The sequence below is a fragment of the Poecilia latipinna genome, unplaced genomic scaffold (genome assembly GCF_001443285.1).
Source record: "Poecilia latipinna isolate Pla-1442-1.1 unplaced genomic scaffold, P_latipinna-1.0 Scaffold1308, whole genome shotgun sequence".
In the NCBI taxonomy this organism is placed as follows: domain Eukaryota; kingdom Metazoa; phylum Chordata; class Actinopteri; order Cyprinodontiformes; family Poeciliidae; genus Poecilia; species Poecilia latipinna.
In genome coordinates this window covers 218,299-238,746 of record NW_015113924.1, presented here as the reverse complement: position 1 = coordinate 238,746, position 20,448 = coordinate 218,299, and the positions used below count along the sequence as shown (strand labels likewise).

The 20,448-nt window shown below is 39.0% G+C and overlaps 1 protein-coding gene across 1 annotated transcript in view; it reads left to right on the top strand.

Annotated features, from left to right (window-relative positions):
- LOC106961520 (netrin-G1-like) overlaps positions 1 to 5,700 on the top strand; it is a 41,538-nt gene extending 35,838 nt beyond the window's left edge. Inside the window, exon 5 of the mRNA XM_015055302.1 lies at positions 5,018 to 5,700. Within this exon, the coding sequence (XP_014910788.1) occupies positions 5,018 to 5,271 (254 nt within the window). The 3' untranslated portion in view covers positions 5,272 to 5,700. The remainder of the gene's footprint in view (positions 1 to 5,017) is intronic.
- The last annotated feature ends 14,748 nt before the right edge of the window (positions 5,701 to 20,448 follow it).

The window sequence follows — 20,448 nt, the reverse complement described above, 5'->3', positions numbered from 1 at the left end:
GCCAGAGTTACAAAGAAAAAGTTTCATTTAAAGTAAATCCATGTGCCCAGTCAAAGTCTTATCCTAAGCCCAATCGATAATCAATGGTAAAACTGAGGACTGAATCTTTGAAGACTTTCAGACATTTGTGAAGTGAAACTCCTGCTTGTTAGTTTTACAAGTCAATCCACATTAATACACACGTAAAACTTCGACCGCCGCCGCCTCTGAAGTGCAACATTAATAAAATCTGCTTTATTTATGTGAGCATTAATCTTCCTCATGTCAAGGCGCTTCTCATTCCTAATTGAAGGTGAGGATTCCACTCCAGACACGCGTAGCTTGAGGCCTGCTTTCCCTTTAGCTGCTTTTACTTTTAGATGAGGGTAAATACAAAAAGAAATTATTCTTGTGTTCTTATTTTGAATTTATTACACATTTTCCTGCACTGGAATAAGTGTTTTTTTTTTTTAGTTTGTCGAGATACTCATTTGTATTATAGCAGGAAAGAATAATAAAACGATTGAAATGGGAGGTTTTTGTCCAACTAAATGTAATTCAAAGCAGACGCCGTATTTCCAAAATGGAGCTGGTATCGGCATAAAAAGTAAAACCAACTAAAGAAAAGTTTTCCATCGACGATGTTGATCGATTTTTTGCCTTTTATTTGTCTCCTTCCATCAAACAGGTTTCATCAATCTGACTTGTCTTCAGACTTGATCTCAGAATCGACAGTAAAAACTAACTTTCTGAGCCACGCGGCACTTATTTCTTTTTTTTTTTTTTTCCTGTCCTTCAAGGCGCACAAACATGAGTCACGCATTATACAGAGACTCTCAGAAAGGTTTTCATCAAAGCTCTATTTGGCTATTCCGAGGAGATGGCAATGCACCCAGTCCTGAGTATTAGGAGCGAGATCTGATATTTGTTATTGTGATATTTATGGTCCACAGACTTCATATATTACTCACCGCATTGTTTTCCACTCCCATAAAGGAGTGAAACGGGCAGAAGTGGCCCCTTTGTTTATCACTGTTTATTTGTCTCTTGGTTTATTAGTTTGTGCTGTGCAGCTTTGTTTGCCTCCAGCTTGCTTGACAGCTTGCCTCCGCTGGGAATAGAGTGGCCTCGGTGTCCCAGCTCTAAATATACACCAATTTTCACCTAATGTTCAGTTTGTTTAAAGTCAGCACTGTCCGGGAGACGCCTTGCAGGCACCGAGGAGATTGTGCATTTTCTTTTTTTTTATTTATTTATTTGTTGTTGTTTTTTCGGTTGTGATGGAGCTGATTTACTGGAAGTTTAGTCAGAGAGCTAAAGTTAAATGGACATGGTTGGATGCTGATGTTTAAACTTTGATTTGTTTTGTGTCAATTTTAGATGCTCGACTGTCAATTTAAATGTTCTCATTGTCAGATAAAATTATGAACAAGGTTACTACCTTATTGGTTGAAACTAAATAGAAATATAGTGTAAAGTTTTTAAATCAACAATTCTGACATGAATTTGTAAAAGAAAACAGAATTACTAAATTTAGCCAAAATGCCTGAGGCAGTTAAAACACTTCTACATCTCTACACCTTCTAATCTTTTACCATAAAAAATTATCACGAGATGCACCGGTCACAGAAGTCGAGGCCAACACAAATAGTTCCCACAACTCTGAAGTGATCGGCGCCGGTGAGCCGCCATCTTGGTAGGTAAACGTAGCGCAAAGCGTAGATGAGCCATGGCTTTGGGATTGGCCTGCATGAGACGGAGATTGTGGCTTGTTTGCTGTTGTCATACCAACTCCATAGCAACTGTCATGATAGTTAGTTATGGGAATCTACCAAGATGGCTGCCAGCAACAAAGTGTGACATCACATGAGAACTATTTATTTCTGATCACCTATTTTGCAGCTAATTGAGATTTGTCTTTTAAAAACATAAATACAACAAAAAAAATGTCTACTTTTTTTTTTTTTTACATAATTAGAAAACAGAACTGCTGTAACACTAAAATGTCTGACCCAAAAAAAAAAAAAAACAGATTTCTTCAAAACAACTCACAGTTGCTTCTTTTCATTTCATTGTTTTTGTTTTTTAAGAAAACTACAAACACATTAAGGTTTTTGTGTGAACAAAACCTGACTAAACATCCTTTGTGGGTCAGGAGATGATGTCACACTGTGTGTGTGAGAGATGTCAGTATTACACAGCTATGCAACACAAATTGATTATAACGTTTGCCTCTAGCGTCTTATGTTAGAGATTAGCATGAGTAGCATTACTGTAAGCAATGCAGATCCTTACTTAAGCTATAACATTTCCAAAATTCAACATGTTTCATTATAGACAGATTTACCTTTTATAAGAAAAAAAGAGTAACTTTGCTATAGTAATGATGAACTTGTTCAGCCTTCCTGTCATTTACTGAAACCCCTAAAATCCCTGATGTTTGTGATGTAATAAACTCTCAACAGGCCTCTGCAAAACATAGGCTTCTTTGTAGTAACTTTTGTACTTCTTCCATTTTTGGACATTCTGATACTTTGAATAGCCAGCTAAAAAAAAAAAAAGAAGTAGAAGTTTTTACTCTGGAACAAGTTCAAAACTAAATTGTTGGAAGAGTGTCTTCAAATATATCTTCAAAATGTCCTTACAAATATTGTAAGGATACAAATACAATATTCTTTTTTGCTCTTGTTCCATTCATAAATGCATGAACAAACAGCATGAACTTTTATGCATGAGTGAAAGTCCTTCAAGGGAAATTCAGAATTAGCCAAAGTCGGCCAGTCAGACATTAGAGGAAGCGTCAGTTTCTGCTCTCAACAGTATCTAAAACCTAATGCAACCAAACTACATTGTCTAAGACTTTAAAATCAAAATCTTTGACATGGTGTCTGGAGAAGAGCCCATAGTTGATCATTGTATCTTGGGCTAAAATTCAGCCTTATCACTTTCATCCGCACTACAATGGCTTCCAGAAAGGTCAAAGGTGTGAAAGTCAATGTCAGCTTAAAGCTTTCACAAACTGACTTTATACAGTGATTCTGCTTGTGTCACCAGAATGCAGTGATTAACAAAGATGAAGCACGCAGAGTAAGCAGCTGACATGGCTCTTCTCAAAAGTGTTCAAAGATACAGACGCCACCCTTCAGTTCGGTGAACGAGGACTCTCTCAAATACTAATCAGCTGTTTTGTGACCCGGGAATGTGGCACTTATTTAATAGCCACATCTCTGGGATGTTGAAGTTTCCTCCAAAGTAAAACCCATTTGGCGGAGAAACTGACAACAGAACCACGGAATCAGAACGCAACCATTTGCTCACCTTACCTGGGAGCACTTTGGGTCTCCCAGCTAAGGGAGACCCAAAGTCCCTTTTTTTTCTTTCTCCAAGACTTTGGATTCTTGGAGAAAAGAAAAAAGTATTCTTTTAACTCAGGAGAAGGGCAACGATTGTGGAGATTGTTGCTTCTCACCTTTTCGGTCCTTGATTGTTGCGGTATTGAAACAAGACTTACAACCACAGCCCTCAAAGCATTTCGTTGGCGCCGTTTCGCCTCTTGGTACAATTAAAACGAGAGCATAATTTAGAGTAGTTCACCTCGTTTCCACTGGGTTTAGAAAGTGGCACGACTTCCCTTTGGCAAGGATTGTTTTCGAGGCCTTTACAGACAGACTTTTAGCAGAGGGTTCTCGGTTCGGTTGGCTTTGCATTGCGTCTGAGCGGCAGATGATGCAACGCTGTTTGTCTGTATTGAGCGGAGAACTCCAGCAGACAGTGGAGCAGCTGAGCATTAATTAAATGGAAGTGCAGTTCACACCTCTCAAGTCTGGAATCGTTTTCCTCAGTCAGAAAATACTTTTGAGACGGAGTCTGGAGGGCTGCGAAGGGTTTAATGGTTTGAACACAAAAAGAGTTATCACATTAACATTCGATCTACGCTGCAGTCCTCATCCATCATCACAAGCTATCGATAGTTACCAAGTTAATGAGATATAAATTTTTTAAAAAAAGTTATAATTAGTCTGAGTTTCCTCTGGATGTTGACGTCTTGAGGCCACGGTGAACGTTTTTGCCAGCAGACGCTCATTTGCTGCTCCTCCACTCGAATAGGAGAGGCCACCTCAAGTGCTTCGGGGCGTCTAGGAAGAACGCCTGCTAGATATTTCCTTAGGAAATGTTTTCAGAAATACAGCAGTGGACAGAGGCCTCGGGGTTCGCCCAGAACTTGCTGCAGTTTTATGACCGGCGTAGCAATTTACAGGAAAACCTAGCTGACGAAAAGTGAAGAACTTGTAAAGAAACTGCTAGTTTTGATAACAGCTTAAGAAGTTAGATGCATTGTTTTCTTTTTTCTGCTGTTGAGGTGAATTGAAACCGTTTCTTAAAACAGTTACTTTAAGTGGTTCAGTTTTCACCCTGCTGCTTGAACTTCTCCACATTTTATCCCAATCCGAACCCGTCAGTATGTTTTGCTGGGATATTTGATAGACCAGACTCGATAAGACTCGATTTTAAACATTCTTTTTTATCAATACAAACGCAAAAATTGCAATGTGTTTAAATAATTATTTAAATAACTTGTTTTTTATAAGAAAGTCCTTATTAGTCCCATACATGTCGGTTAACTAATCGGATTAGATTAAACACTATGTGTGAAAGAAAACTGGTACTGCACATCCCCTAAATTTGTGTTGGTCTGTCACATAGAGTTTACACAAAATACATTAAAATTTGTGGCCTTAATACGACAAAAATGTGAAGAAGTTGCAGGTAAAACTGATTCCTAAAGCAACCCGATTGGTAAAACTGTTTTAGTATTTGGTGAATGCTATTTACAAGATTTTCCTTTAAACACTCATTGTATTGTGTTTGCTGACAATTTACTTGAAGAAATGTACATTTTAAAAACACGACTTAATCACTCCCATCATCAGATATGGTGATTTGATTTTCCACACCTTGTACCTTCAAGTAAAGTGTCGTCCACTGCTTGTGCGCTCGATATTCTGACCTTTTCTCTTTAACGTTCCTTTCACCGCAGCCCGGGTGTGTGACAACGAACTCCTGCGCTGCCAAAACGGCGGGGAGTGTGTGAACAACCGCTGCAGCTGTCCCGCCTCCCACACGGGCCTGCTGTGCGAGAAGCCCCGCTGCGAGTCCGAGCTGGGCGGCTGCAAGGGGCCCGAATCGGGCCAGGCGTCCCTGAGGCCCCCTTCGCTCTGCGGCGTGCTGACGCTGCTGCTGGTCGGCGCGGCGCTGTGGAGGGAAACGCCGCGCCGCGCCGCCGCGCTCTGAAAGGACCTGTTCCCCGAGTGGGAGCGACACTCAGTCCCACTCTCCCCACGATACTTCTTTCCCTTAACGATATCCGACAACCATTTAATTAATAAATGAATTAAAAAAAATAATAATAAAAAAAAAAAAAAAAAAAAAAACATTAGCTTTCTGAACTGTGACGCACTGAGCTTTCTCCGCTGCCAGACTCGGTGCTGACAATGACGGGAATGTGCCAGACTAAAGCAGAAACTTTTCATTTAAATTCAAAGAATATATAAAAAAGTAAAGAGTGTACGTCTAAAATAAGAAGAAGAAGAACAAAAGTATTATTAAAAGTATGAGTAACTGAGCATTTGCCTGATAAATCAAAGAACGGGGAGCCCCCCCCCCCCACCCGCCTCCCTCTAAGCCATACCAGGTACCTGAGATCCTTCCAGTTTGGGGAGGAATAACTCAACGTGACAGACTCGTTCACTCCCTTTCTTATTGCCACGGCAACAACAGCTGCAGCCAATCAGCTCTCGACGGCGGCCCGCGGATCCCCAGCTCTCCGCCCCCTCGGGACGCATCTGCGAGTTAATATTTGCTGGACTGACGATGGTGAAGAAAGAGAGAGAGAGAAAAATAATAAAATAAAATAAAAATACCTGTCCTTGCCAAGCAGCAAAGAAGACCGTCCTCAGAGATGAAAACTGTTACACTTCAAGGCGATGACAGACGGAGAGAGGTGGAAAAAAAAAAAAAAAACCTAAACAAAACAAAATAGACATTCTTTGCTGTCAGTGCATTGTGGATAGAAGGAAATCTGTCCGGATTGCCTCTTTGTGACGCAAAAAAAAAAAAACTTTGCCCGCGTTTACCCAAATCTCCCACCGACATCGTTCCCTCTTGGTCTTTCTGTCTCATCCCTTCCTCCTGTTCAGCCCCCTCACCTTTGACCCCCTACGCCCCCTGACCCCACGCTGCCACTGACCTGTGCATTTGTGAACTTTAACTCTGTAAACCCTCGTTGGTCGAAAGATTCTTCTGTCCAATGTTAGTGATGCACATGTGTAAGAAGCTCTCCTCCTCCCTCCGTTCTCTCATTCCTCTCCTCTACTTCCAAAAAGATAATCTAGTAAAGCTGTCTGACTCCGTTTCTGTCTTAGGGCCACTTCGCTCCCTGCAATCGTGGACAGAGGGTAGTATTTATTTAATTTTATTTTATTTTTTTACCGCAGGCAGACAAGAAGTGCATAGAGAACCATCCAGTGTGTTTGCAAGTGCTTTTTCTTGGCAAAATGAAGGAAAAACAAAACAAAACAAAAAAACAAAACAAAAAAAAAACGAGTCATGTAGTCCTTTTTGTATCTCTGCCAAACTGTGATTGAAAAAAGGCAACCTTTAATGTATCTATTTAAGACATCCAAATGCAGAAGCAATGGCATTCTTCTCTTTTTATTTCCTTTTTTTTATTATTAAATCATTATTTTTGTTTCTTTTTAGTTGTGCAGTTGATTTCCCTTTGTATTGGCAACGTGCTGGCATCAAAGAATATTAGTTTACATATAAAGTATTAATAAAGTGTATTAAAATCCCACCAAAGGACATTATAAATGTTTTGTTCTTGCTTTAACACTTGAAGATTTAAGTGAATAAAACTGAAAAACTAAACTGTGTCGATCGTTTTATCAGCCGGTTTTCACCATATGATTAATTTTTTAAATTATTATATCTTCTCCAACTGTGTGTGTGTGTGTGTGTGTGTGTGTGTGTGTTTTATGATGCAATCTTCCCTGTCTGGTTCATTTATCTCATGTAAGCAGACTTCTGAATTTTTTATTTTCACACAACATAGTACTATAAGCTGCATACAAGTATCGTCCTGAATCTCAATGTGTTGAAATTTATGTTTTTTTTTATATAAATTACAGACAAAAAGTCTCAGATACTGGAGGCTCTGTATGTTTTGATTATGTTTTTATTGAAAAAGCTCAGATCAAAACACCAAAATGTAATCTAGGCTATATTAAATGATATACAATTAAGAATGATAATTCATTTGCAAGAATGTTTTTTTTTTTTTAGCTTTTCTTTTTTGTCTCACTTAATTGTGAAAATATGATCACATGCATCTCCAAACCCCACAGCTGGGTGAGCGCTGCAAGAAAAGAAAAAAATCAAGAAAACACGTGATTAACAAAAATAGCTTTGAAAAATAAAGTTTAATGTTAGTGAGACACTCAAAGACCTAATCACTGCAAGAAACAATGAATACCTTTAGAATAAATAAAAAACATCTCTGAGAGCATGAACTTGAACCCTATTGAAGTTCTCATAAAGCAACACATCATATCCTAATATTAAAAGTCAAAACTAGATGGGGAATGGTGTTGCTGACATTTTCTGAACTCCTAATCCAAAAATAAAAAATCCTATTTTAAAACAATGGACCACCTCATCAATTACTTAGCAGATTTACCTATTTGTGGATTTTTCTGTGGAACATAATAGCTAATTATTTGCGTAATTTCATCTCATTGAACATCTCTAAAACGTTTGAAAGAAAATGACGCTTCAGAACCTGAAAACCGCAGGCGGAACGCTACTTACCATGCTATTTTATATCTGCTAATTAGCTAATACTGGAGCCAGGTGTGCTCGATGTTAGAAGCTAAATGTTAGCTGCTGGTCGACTGCACTCTAACATTTCTTTAGAGCAGCAATTTTAGCCAGCATGTCTGTTGGTTAAATAAAATGCCCACTACAGGCTAACCTGATAAACTATTAGGCTAGCATCGACTTGCAGCTTTCTATGACTATGACGATTCTGAGTTCAATGTCAGTTAAATGTGCTGAATCAGTGTAAAGGGAATGCACTGACCGTCCCAAACAAGAACTAAGAAAGTAATCTGACCAACCTGGACAGATAAATGTGGTCGAACATTAATCGTTTTTATCCATCATCATATTTCTTAACTTTTCCCTCCAGTCGCCTTCAGCACATCTGCATTGTTGGGTCAACCGTCTCTAACCTTCCTCTTCACCAGAGCAAAGTCAATTAAGTTTTCCAGCTAATCAAGCACCGTGATACCATGGCAGTTAAACCAGGTGTTGGTACTTTTGGCAATGTGGCCAGGCATCTAAGTCCGAATGGAAAACTGAATCAGGATTTTAACAAAGCCAAAAAACATAAATAAAAAATAAATAAAAATGTTATATAATCATATAACATCTTTCCCTGTTGCTTGAGTTCCTTCGTCTATCAAGTATTTTCCTTCCTCTCAACTGGTCATTAAAGTACTTAAATACAGGACTCTGTGAACAGCTGGTTTCTTGAACAATGATCTTTTGTGGCTCATCTACCGTCTATCAGTAGCTCCATTTTCTGCAAGTATAAAATTTTGAAGATGATTTCGGTTAATGGAAACACTGTAATTTCGGAAAAAAAAACAACTCGTTTTTTGATCAAAACGTTTTGACATTTGAATGAGGCAGGTTTTCTGGGAGGTATCAAAATTGGTTTGTTTGCCAGATTGACTGAAGACAATTTTTCATATTGTTCGTCTCAGACGATGTCTGTCTATAGAGCTGAGATTCTAAGTTAACTCAGAGCTAAATATGTAATTTAACGTAAAAGTCTTTGAGAAATCCTGTGTGAAGTCTCTGAATTTAACAAATGTCATTGTCTAAATTTGGGGTTCAGATTTATTATATATATATATATATATATATATATATATATATATATATATACACATACTGTACATGAATACATTACATATATTCAATAAGACCATTAAAAACAGGACAATAAAACCTGAAATGAGCCACAGAGATGACACAAGACAAACCAAATTTTCCTCAAAGGCTGTTTTGTGTGTGTGTGTGTGTGTGTGTGTGTAAAGTGTGCAACTCCAGGGACTGCCTGATAAATTCAGTCAAAGTCACTTGTTTGTCAAGGTCCCCTACAGTGGCCCCGATTTCAACTGTGTGCTCAGCCCAGGTGTCAACGCACCGTGCTGTGTGGAGAATTAAAATAGAGTTTTGTCATTTGGGGAGAGGACTGGATCCAAGATGTTTCACCCTCAGCAGCTGTTGGACGACCCAGCCGGGAAGCATCACCAGGATTCCTTGGAGCAAGCCGCCTCTTGCCTCTGGATTTTACCCCCTATAAGGTGTTTAGCTGGTCTAGAGTTCAAAAAAGGTTCAATAAGTGGGTGTTTTTAGCACACACACACACAAAAAAAAGGTACCATGTGGAGTCAGACTCATCAAGGACATGTCAGCAATGACGGGAATGTCTTTGGAAGTGTGCTTTGATTAACAAGAAACCCACCGTTTTGTCAAACGTCACTCAGCAGTGAGGACGCCTCCGTGTCTTATTTGTGAAAATCAAAAGGCGAGTATCAAACTCATCAACACAAATCAGACCTGGTGCTGAATTGCACAACTGCCTTTTAACTCGAGCAGCGTTTCCCAGCACAGCTACGTAGCGTTTGGATTCGGAAGAAAATGCGGTTTTGAATCCGTTGGCTAATTCAATTCACGTCAAGTGACTTTATGCTGACATTCCAGTTGCTACACTGCAAAATATTGCCAAGTATTTTGTCCAGGTTCTAGTGCAGACCTCTTAGATTTCTTGAAATAAAACAAAACCAACTTACAAATAACTTTTTCATGAATATAAAGGAGCTGGTTATAAGTCAATAATTCTTTAATATTGGTGAAAAATTACCACCTTGAAAGTGAAATAGTGGAATAAATACTTTCTAATCAATATTAAGACTTAAACAAGCTCCTATGTCTTGCTGAAAAGTTTCTTGTAAATTAATTTTTGTCTTGTTTCAAGTGTTGTAAGATGTTCGTGTTGGAAACTAGACCAACGATCCTTGGTAATATTTTATGCTTTTGAGGTGAAAAAGGAAAACTCTTAGAATCTGTCTTGGAATAAGAAGCAGGAAATAATTAGTAGTTAATAATAATAATGCTGCACTTACCACATCTTTTAATGGCAGCCATATTGATTTAGCAGGTGACTTTGATGCTAGACAATCACAAAGCACTAATTAATTGTGAAGTACCATTAATCTATATTTTTAAACAATTTGTTCATAAATTAAAATCTGAAAACCACTCAGAGCTGTTCTTTTCAAAACATTGGAATATGTTCCGATAGATTAATGTGATAAAAGGGCCTAGTAAAAGTCCAGACTCAAACTCAGCAGTAGCGAGATTTGAAAATTGATGCTTGTGTGTCCCTTCTGACTGAGCCTGAGCCATTTTGCAAAACAAAAAGCAAATTCAAAGTCAGTAGTCAGAGCCCACAGGTGGCTTGACAAACGATCGGCTCAGGGAGGATGTGTGCTGTTACATGCCACATTTTTCAGATTTACTGCCACCAAAAATGCAGGAAACCAGAATGTTTCGGGGAAATTCTGCACCACGTAAAGTACATTCAACCCTCCCAAATATTAACGCGAACTGCGAGTCCTCTTACAGCGCCTTCACGTGCGCTCGCTCGGCGCCCTTGTGTTTCCGATGTTAAGTGACTAATGCTGCGTAAAAGGCCAGGCGAAAACAAACCCTAGAAGCAGACTTACATTAGTTCTGCTTGAGAAGTATTGACCATGCAGCAGCCCCATTATTCCTGCTGTGGCTGTTTGTGTGATGATCAATGCACTTATTGAACCACACAGAGCGATTATTGATCAGTGTTCCTTTTTCCTTACAGTGAGGGCACTAAGTGGTATCGTTTTTGTTGTTGTTGTTGTTTTTTGAATGCTGCCCAGTTTTCTCTACATTGGAACCAGAAATACAGCACAGCGTCGTCTATTACTGGATATTCAGCTAATACAGTCAGATCCTTCACTATGAAGTTATTTTTTTTTTAAGCTTAGCTTTTGCTTTAGCCATCAATTGGCTTCGCAGCTCCATTTTTCACACAGATCATCTGGAACTCTGGAACTTATTTGCAAAAGAGGAACTCGCAAACGCTTTTCCCACAAATAAGCTTTTGTTTTGTGTACGGCTACAAATTCCAGCGGATTTTTTCTAGGATTTTATGTGATGAATTGACAAAAAGTAGCAAACAGATTGTCTTTCCAGCGTTCTGGAAGGACAGCTCATGAAAATCCATACATGAGAGAGATTTGAAATGCAGCAAAAATGATCATGTAACGTTTTTGGTCCAACATTATGTGTTGCTTGCTAAGATTTGCTTGAAGTTTGCTCGTCCTTAGAGTCATTAGCTCGCTTGGTTTGTGAGTACGTAAGGGTTGTAGTGGTGGAGAATGTACTCAGAATGTACTAATGTACTAATGTACTAATAAACAGACAAAACTCTACTCTCGTAAAAGAACCACGTTAACATTTTGCTTCAGTAAGCACTGGCTAGTATTCAAAATAAAAGTACTTACTGACTGTTTTGCCGAATGGCTCATACAATATCATTAATAAACAATGCTACATAAAAAGCATCTTTGTATTGTGTTTACTCTCTGTGATAGTTTAGATTTAGATCCCAGACCACAGTAATCAATGTCACTGGCCAGGTCACGCTGGCTTATAACAGTTTAATCGTGTTTTCTTATTACAGTCGATTTCAACAAGAAGCTTAGAAATGTTACATAAAATTTCAAAGTTAGATAGCGTTTAGCAACTTAACTTACATCAATACGTTTTTCAGATTCGACGGTGGATTTCCATAATCTCCAGGAGTCGTTTTTTGACCCGGTTAACTCAAATGAATATTTTAAACAAGGCCGTGGGCAGCGCAGGTCTTCATGGACTCCATTTAGGGCGTTAGTGACTCTGCAGGTGCTGCGTACCCGCCTTGCTCTTCTTGATGGTATTTTCCCGCTTTGCAGTGGTTCAGTGGACCAGTTCCTCTGTCGCCATTGATTACTTTCCAACTAACAAACAAATCAAAAAGCACCCACGATTAAATGTACTTAAAATCCTTGTATTTTGTTACATCCCACCACTGAAGAGGTAAGCCTTTTACAAACCCTCCTTGTAGTCTTTCTCACTTCTGTTTTTCTTGTCAGGTCTCAACATCTATTTTTTTTTTCCAACTACATTTGACATGTTCTGGTTTATTCCTCTGAAACTCCAGTCGCATTCGTTTTATGGCAGCCTGTCGTCAAGACGCCTGGTTTTAAGCGCAATTAACTGCATGTTTCAGTGTGAAACCTTTACTTCATAGACTAGGTGCACTTCTCGTCTGAGTGACGATGCAGAGTGAGAACTTTGGTGTGATGCTGTCATAATCTGTCCTGTTCCTGCCATGTCTCTGTTCCTCCGCTCCTGCTGATTAGCTCATTGTTCTCACCTGAGCCTCGGCTCATGCTGGCTGCTGATTGTTTTTACCCTGACTCGACGCAAGCTCTCAGTTCCTCTTCTGTGTCTGGTAATTGGGAACCCTTTTCTCTCTCTCACCCCAATGAGTTCCAGTTCCATCGTCTGCAGGCCACCTTTTTTTTATTCCATGGATTATTTCTTATATAGTAATGTTCCTCTTCCTGATTTCTTTGCCCTGGGTGTGATTGACTGGAAGCTGACTACTTCCTACGTTCACGTTCTTTATCATTAATACATTTTGTTGTTGTTCTGGGTCCAAACTGAGCAGAGATAATATAAAATACCTTTCACGTGCAAATTTCCAAAGTTACTTACAGGTTCTAGACGTATGAAAATCCCAGGTTTTTGATTTAACTCTGAAAAGTTTAGAGAGTTAAAAGGCCTCTGGTTGCATTAAGATTTTAAATGAGTCATTATGCCTGCATCTTTGAGACTGTCTCCCATATTCCTATTAATGTTAAATACAGTCTGACCAAATGGATTTATAAAGATCAGTGTAGTAGTATCCCCCCCCCTGAAAAATTACCATTTCATGAAAGCTGCCAGTCTTTGATGCATATGAAAGAAAATAATCCTGCTGCGCAGTATATTCTTTTTTTTTTCCAAATTCATAAAACCCTTGTGCTTGTGAAATGTTCCCATATCAAACTCACCTTCAGATCCTAAACAGATTATATATTCACTCCATCAAGGTTTGTCTTGACCATTTGACCACTGAGAGAACAAGCATTCAAAACTTCACTCTCCAGTTAATGAGCATAATTAAGTAAATGCATTTTTTTGGTTTTGTTCTTTAATCTTGACTATCACAGATTCTTAAAGCTCATCGTGGTCAAATAACTTCAACAACTCAGTGGAAAGAGATGCATCGCTGCAGTGCAATAAAGACATCCAAAACTACTGATACATTATTCCTTTTATCAGATTTGATTCTTAAAAACAGTCATTTGCTAATTAAAATGACTTCTGTCTCTTCTCTGAGAACAGAATAACTGACCTGATGTAAATTGTGCCTCATTGATGAACGGCACGTTAGAATATGCTTGTATTTATTGCATTAGAGGAGTGGCGATCATCACTTCACTGTTTTTAAAGTATACTTAAAAGATTTCTAGTTGTGTTAATAGATATACACAGATTAGACTTTGTTTTGCAGTTTAGGGGCAAGAAAATAGCATAGCATTCCTCGTTTGACTTACTAGGATCAAAAGATTCAAGGAAACATACCTAGCTCAAGCTCTCTACTACAATACTAACTTGGAGAGCTAAAGAGAAATCTGAGTTTACTTCACCTGGCTAAATTCTCCTCTTGGGCTCTGTGAAATAACTGATGACATACCAGGTTCTCCTGGAAAGATGTCTTGACCACGCAGACAGGTGGCACTATAAGCAGATAGTAGACGGTGGTGAGAACCGTGGTCATCTACGCCATGGCAATGCCGTCAATATTCGACAAACATCTGCTGGTAGTGAGATTATATAGACAAAAAATACTTCCTACCTTCAGACACGCACGTATTTAAGTGACATTCCTTTTGTGATTCGTGTTGCAGCGACAACAGCTTCAACTCGAAGGCTTTCAGTAAAACTGTTTCTGACCATTCTTCCACGAGGTTGGTGAGACCTGACTCAAGTTTTCCACTAGACGGAGCGGAGGTCTGAACTGGCAACCCACCAGTTTCAAGATGAACTCCTACCACTGTTCCCACCATCGCCCCGTTACAGTCAGGCAAAACGCCGAATCCAGACTCGTCCTACGGTTGGGCAGTAAATCAATAAAAATATATATTGCAATAGACACGCGTCGGTGTCGATACAAAATTAGTCAGATTCAATCATTTCACTGAACTCCAATCCAGAACTACACAATATTCTGGGGGTTTAGCCAAAGGAAATGCTTTAGCCGCTCAACATCTCACAGCTAGCTACGTGAGAAGGTGGACGGCATCGACTAAATCATGCATTGGTTACCTAGCAACAACCTGTTGGTCCTTAAAGACAAAAGCAACGGAGTAGAGTGAAAGGAGAAAATGAGTACAACAGCTAAAGGAAGTTGTGGATAAAACAGGAAAGGTCACGTCACCTTACTTAAAACTGAAAAACTAATCAATAATTAAAAATAATGACTGATATGAAACACTCATACTGTGAAGCCTTATCGCCCAACCCTCAACTCGTCCTTTTGCCTGAAATAATAAGTATGTTTAGTCACCCAAATTCCAGCAACAGCCTTCCATACGCCACTGAAACTAACACTTTGCATTCAACTTGCTGATATAAAACCTTCCAAATCAGCTGGTCAGACATGGAAAGCCATCCCAAGAAACTTGCTGAGCTCTGTTCTTGAGCAAACCGGAGGCCACATGAAGTTTTGTATCCCTTCACTATGAGAAAAGTTGGCCACTTTGCTGACCACTTTTATTCTTCATGGCTCACCACTGAGCTCCTGAGAGCGACCAATTCTTTTACAAACACAGAAGCCGTCTGTGTCTCAAGGTGCTGGATTTTACACGCCTGTGGCCACGGAAGTAGTCAGAATCCCCAAATACGACGATTTAGACGGAGTAAGGAAACACTTTCAACAGCATAGAACATTCTGCAAAGTCTCAGTTGAACGTTGACTGACCTGCTTCCCGAAACGATGCCAGACGATGTAAGACTGACTTTCATTGAGCAGGACTTCCTTTGGAGACTCATCCTGACACAGACGATCCCTCCGTGCATTCATGACCTCGCTCATTTCAAACAAGGCTCAGAAGGAAGCTTTGAGCAAATTCAGTCAGACAACGTCCGGGCTGGAAAGCCTCTTAAACGACCAGGAAGCTGCAGTAAACACTCGAATAAAGGGCCAGAGTAGCTGGTAGTTGATCCCTTAGTGGGAGAGTTAGACAGAGCGAACACTCAAGTGTGACGTGACTTGTAACAGGAGAGAACGGGAAATGACAGTCAAGCGCACATCCTCACACTGTTGGGGAGAAAAGCCATTAAGGAGTCCCTTACACATGCCTTATTCTCCAGATATTCACACGCCAACCCTGGAAAGTGTCTGGAGAAAAAGGTGTCCAAAGCTTCCTGTATTTTAAAATGAAATGAACAGTGAATTCTGCTTCGTATTGTTGATGTATTTTTGTATTTTATACATCTTTGAAAACGACTGGAAAGTAACATAGAAATCAGTCTGGAGCAACGACCGTAACTCCAGAGTATGGCGTACTGTACTCATCAAAGGAATGTGTCAAACTTTTGGTACTCCGAATCCTGCGTCAAACCTGCTCTGGAGCCAGAAAATAAATAAAAAAGTCTCCCGTCACGCTTCACCTCAGCCGCAGGGCAAATTCCAAAATAAAGCAAATGCTCTGGACGTGGGGCTGCAGAGATTCGGAGCTATGTGTTTGTTATCTGTGTCACGCTTTCTCTCCGCAGTGTGTATAGTATCAGCCTGAGTACACTCTGGCTGTTGCCCACTGATGTAGTGTGTGCTGTGAACAAACAGCATGCGCAATCTCAGTGTGAACAATCTCTGCTGACAAACTGAACAAATGAAGGGTCAAATAAAAAAACTAAAAAAACTAAGAAAAAGTCACAAAGCCCTCTTTTTTTTTTTGTTTCCAGGAATAAAAACTTCTCCAGCTGGATTGTATATTCGTTCATGAGTGTTTTGTGTGTGTGTTCCTCACTTTTTGTAATGTTGTACCAACAATCAAATGTGTATTTTGTTACTTTACGTGACAGACTCACATGATTGTGAAGTGAAAGTAAAGCGTTATTTATTTGGTCTCGTCCTGCAGGAAGGCCAATCTCCACCCCACTTTCAAAGCTTTTGTAGGCAATGATGCTGCCACCACCATTTTTATCGGTCAGGACAATGTATTTTTCTTCTTCCGAAAGTGGATTTCCACGTCTGATTTATGAAACAAAGGTATGCCGTCCGTAGTGAGTGATGAATGTGTTGAGCAGAAACAAAGGGAGATTAACCACAGTGTAAAAACTCTCTTCTGTCCAGGAAGCCTTCGCTCAAATAATACCCTAGAGACTCACAACACGGAAATGTTTAAACCTCCTTCCAAGCTGGTCATGATCCTGTGTTATTAACCGTTCTGCTCAAAGTGTCAGCAGTTAATCATACGCAGCGCATAAGTACAGCCGGCCTCAGGAGAGATCCCAGCTCACACCCGGCCTGCTAAAAATATTTACTATTTTTAGAAGCTAAACGTGTTTTTATGACTTTTGTTTTATTGAACAGTCACTGCTATCTTCAAAGTAAACTGATGAAGAAAATTCATTGTTCGTGTCGAACTCCTGTAATGTGCCTGATTTCATAAAGCTGTTGATTTATAATGTTTAGGAAGGACGTTCAGTCCGTATGAATATGGTTGTATTTTTTATTTTTTATTTTGTTTAATGATATTCTGCTGTTTTCTCTTGTGCGACATTTTGATGTTTCCTGAACAGGTCATTGTTGAAAATGAGTTTGTTCTCAATAAACTTTCCTCATAAAAGTAAAATAAATAAATAAATAAAAAAGCAGCACTCTGTGAGATATTTAAAACCTGAAACATTGTTTTATAATCTAAACCTGTTTAAAACTTGAACTGCTGCTTTAAACCAACCGTTTGTTCTCCAATAGTATCACAAAGATTTCAGATCTTCACCGAATTGCTGCATTTATGCTGAGATTAATATACAAACATGTAGACTTTTTATAATCAGGTGACTTCTGATAGCAAATGGTTGTGCTGGATTTTATTTGGGAGTATTAAAGTAAAATGGGCTGAAAATGCATCACACCAACAATGTATTTGTAAAATATTTGAAATCCAAATTTTATTTTATTCCCACTTCAGTTATGAGCTATTTGTGTCAGTTTGTCACATAAAATCCCATTAAGACATTTATCTTATACTTTACGTTTAAGTAACTACTACTTTGTACGTTGCACGCTTCACTACACACTAGAGTACCGCAAACGTGTTTGGCTACACGTTCATTTATATTGAAGGATAAATTACATAAGGAACCACTTAAAACACTTTCCAGGTGAAAAATGTAGTTGTTTTTTTAATTAAAGACATTTACATTTTTGCAGAATACCTCAGGCATAACTTTATGAACTGTAAATATATTAATAGTTCACTAATGTGCTTCTAGCAGTTAGCACAAAACTTTACACAATAAATGTAAAATTTCCAGTGCGACTTAAAAAAAAAAAGACATTTGTCCTTCAACAAAACTGAGAAACAATAAAAGAAATTGTACGGATGAAGCGCTTGTTATTGCATTTACGTCTGATGGCTAAGCGCATATCAGACACTGTGGATTTTGGGAATTCCTGTAGAACAGAACAAAAACATTTTCTTCAATTTTCACTAAGTTAGACCATCTGGCAATGAACAGTATTATATTTCAAATGACTAGCAATATCACGGTGGCATGCCAATACAGTAAAATAAATTATGTTAACTGATGTTTTGTACTGCTGCTGCTGCTGCAAAAAAAAAAGTAATTAGACTTTTAGGTAAGTTACCAGTTACAGCCTGCACTTTTATTAAATCAAGTTCTTTTTGAGGTCCCCGTTTGCCCGACGTCCCAGTCAGAGTGGACTTTGGAAGGGCCTCTTTGGTAAAGACAAAGAAAAGCTGGCCACACTTTCTATCCTGACAAAATTATTTAAAAAAGAAAATCTAAATTTTGTAGGAGTGACAACTTTTACATTGGGGAACATTTTTTGAGGCTGAATGTCTGGATTGATTTAAGCACTTTTCTGCTTGTGTGTTAGGAATGTAATTTTATGCAATAAATTAACTTGCCACTCTGAGAGGACGGTGATTCCAACACTTGGTCCGAGATATTACCCTGCAGTTTTGAAGCAAGGAAAAAAAAAAGAAACTAAACATAGAAATTATTTTTGTTTGAGAGAGCAAACAAAACATATAGCTAATACAAAAGTATTACTTACAATTTCAGGACGTTGTGGACTGCCAATGTCAGTGTCATCTTGAGGGTAAAAACGCATGTCCATTGTTGGCAATCAATGCAGATTTATGTGTTTGCATTCTCTGCCACTCAGTGTTTTGGGGTAACATATCTCTCCACAAGCCATTTCTAATAGTGTCGCACTAATAAGCCCAAAGGCGTCCATCGGTCGGGTCAGAAATAGGACCCGTTCTGCAGCATGCCTGTAGCAAAACACCTGATGTGCAAAATCATGCTCTGACAGCAGCAACATCTGGACTTGCTGTTTTTTGTTGTTTTTTTAAGTTGTCACAGACACCATCAGTTCTGTTTTGACATTTTCTCGTTGCAGAAGCGCTCAAGCCACAAACTTCCCTTCTTTCACCATTTTTTTTCTCTTCCTGGCTTCTGAGAGAAACGAGGTCACGTTTGACAGACACTTCAGATAAACGTGTCGGAATCAGTCACTCTTAAGACGCTGAGCTGGAGGTTAAGGAATTAACATCACTCTTGGTTTGTTCACCTCTGAAAGGCCTGCTAATTCCTGGGCGTCTTTGATGTTGCTGCGGCAACGGCATGTGGAGAAAGATGGGTTTAGAGGGTTGATGTCTTAAAGAAGAGAATGATGCCTTTTGTTTAATACGGTGATCTGTGTCCCGTGGATTTTATTCACTTTTTGTCACATTGTAACTACAAACTTCAGTGTGTTTTACTTTTAGACCAACAGATGGAAAAGGAAGGAAATGACACAAAATTTAGATTTTTTTTTTCCCACCACAGATATAAAGCTGACATTACAGCATGTATTTGTGTTAATTCCCCTTTGAAAGAGGTAATAACAAAACAAGTTTAATTTATTACTGAACAACCAGCATCATGGAGACGGCTTAGTACTTCCTGATGTGTATCCAGACGCTTTATAGAGGAGCTATAAAGGGGCTTTTAATGCACAAACAGCTGAGATACAGTAAATCAAGATTAGGAATAATTATTCCAGCATCGTTTTGGCGCCCCTGATATTGTGGCACCCACATGCGTCACTGTATGTGTCCACTCACTAGCCGTGTTTCCATTGCAGACTTTTTTGACATTATCCAAGGAGGCTGTTGCCCACAATGAGTGCATTGCTGCTGTAACGCAAAAAAATGTGTTTCCATTACAGCTTTGCAAAAAACACTCCTTTGTATACGGCTGAAAAACCACCTCATCCTAGCGTGAAAACCTTTTTATTGGAAAACAAGTTCTATTGAAATTGCTGTTTTTCCATTAAAACAGATTTAATTTCATAAGTTCAGTTTGCGTGATTTTATGGTCAACGGAAATGCAGCGACTAATGTAGATCAAGGAACACAGAATGCAGATCACAAATAAAAAAACAAATCAAAGCAAGGCTGGCAAATTAAATAACATCCCAAGCTTGGAACAACTCCCTAAACAACGTTCAATCCATAATCAGTTTCTTTTAGGGTCTCGGGGTTAAATGGGTTGACTTTTAATTGATTTTATACCATTGCATTTTATAAAATTCTGGTAAAGACTTTGTGGTTTGTGGCTGTAGCTGTAAATACGTACGTATAAATAAGAACTGTGCTTCTTGTTAATGAATGAGAGATATTTTTAGTGTGACGCTTTTATCAAACATGTTAATTTGTTCATGTTTATGGAAAGAACAAAAATGCCTCTCTGGTGTTCCACAAGTGCTTGACATTTCTGCAGCTTCGCTACGACCAGCCGCAGTGCGATCCAGCCCCACAACAGGACGTGACTCTGCCACGGCTCCGTATCAAACAGACAAAAAAACAAAACAAAACCAAAAAAAATCAGTTTATTGGCTGGTAAACATGGCTAAAAGTCCCCAAACTTGGCATCTGGAGCACTGGACCACAGCCTCGAGGATTTGGA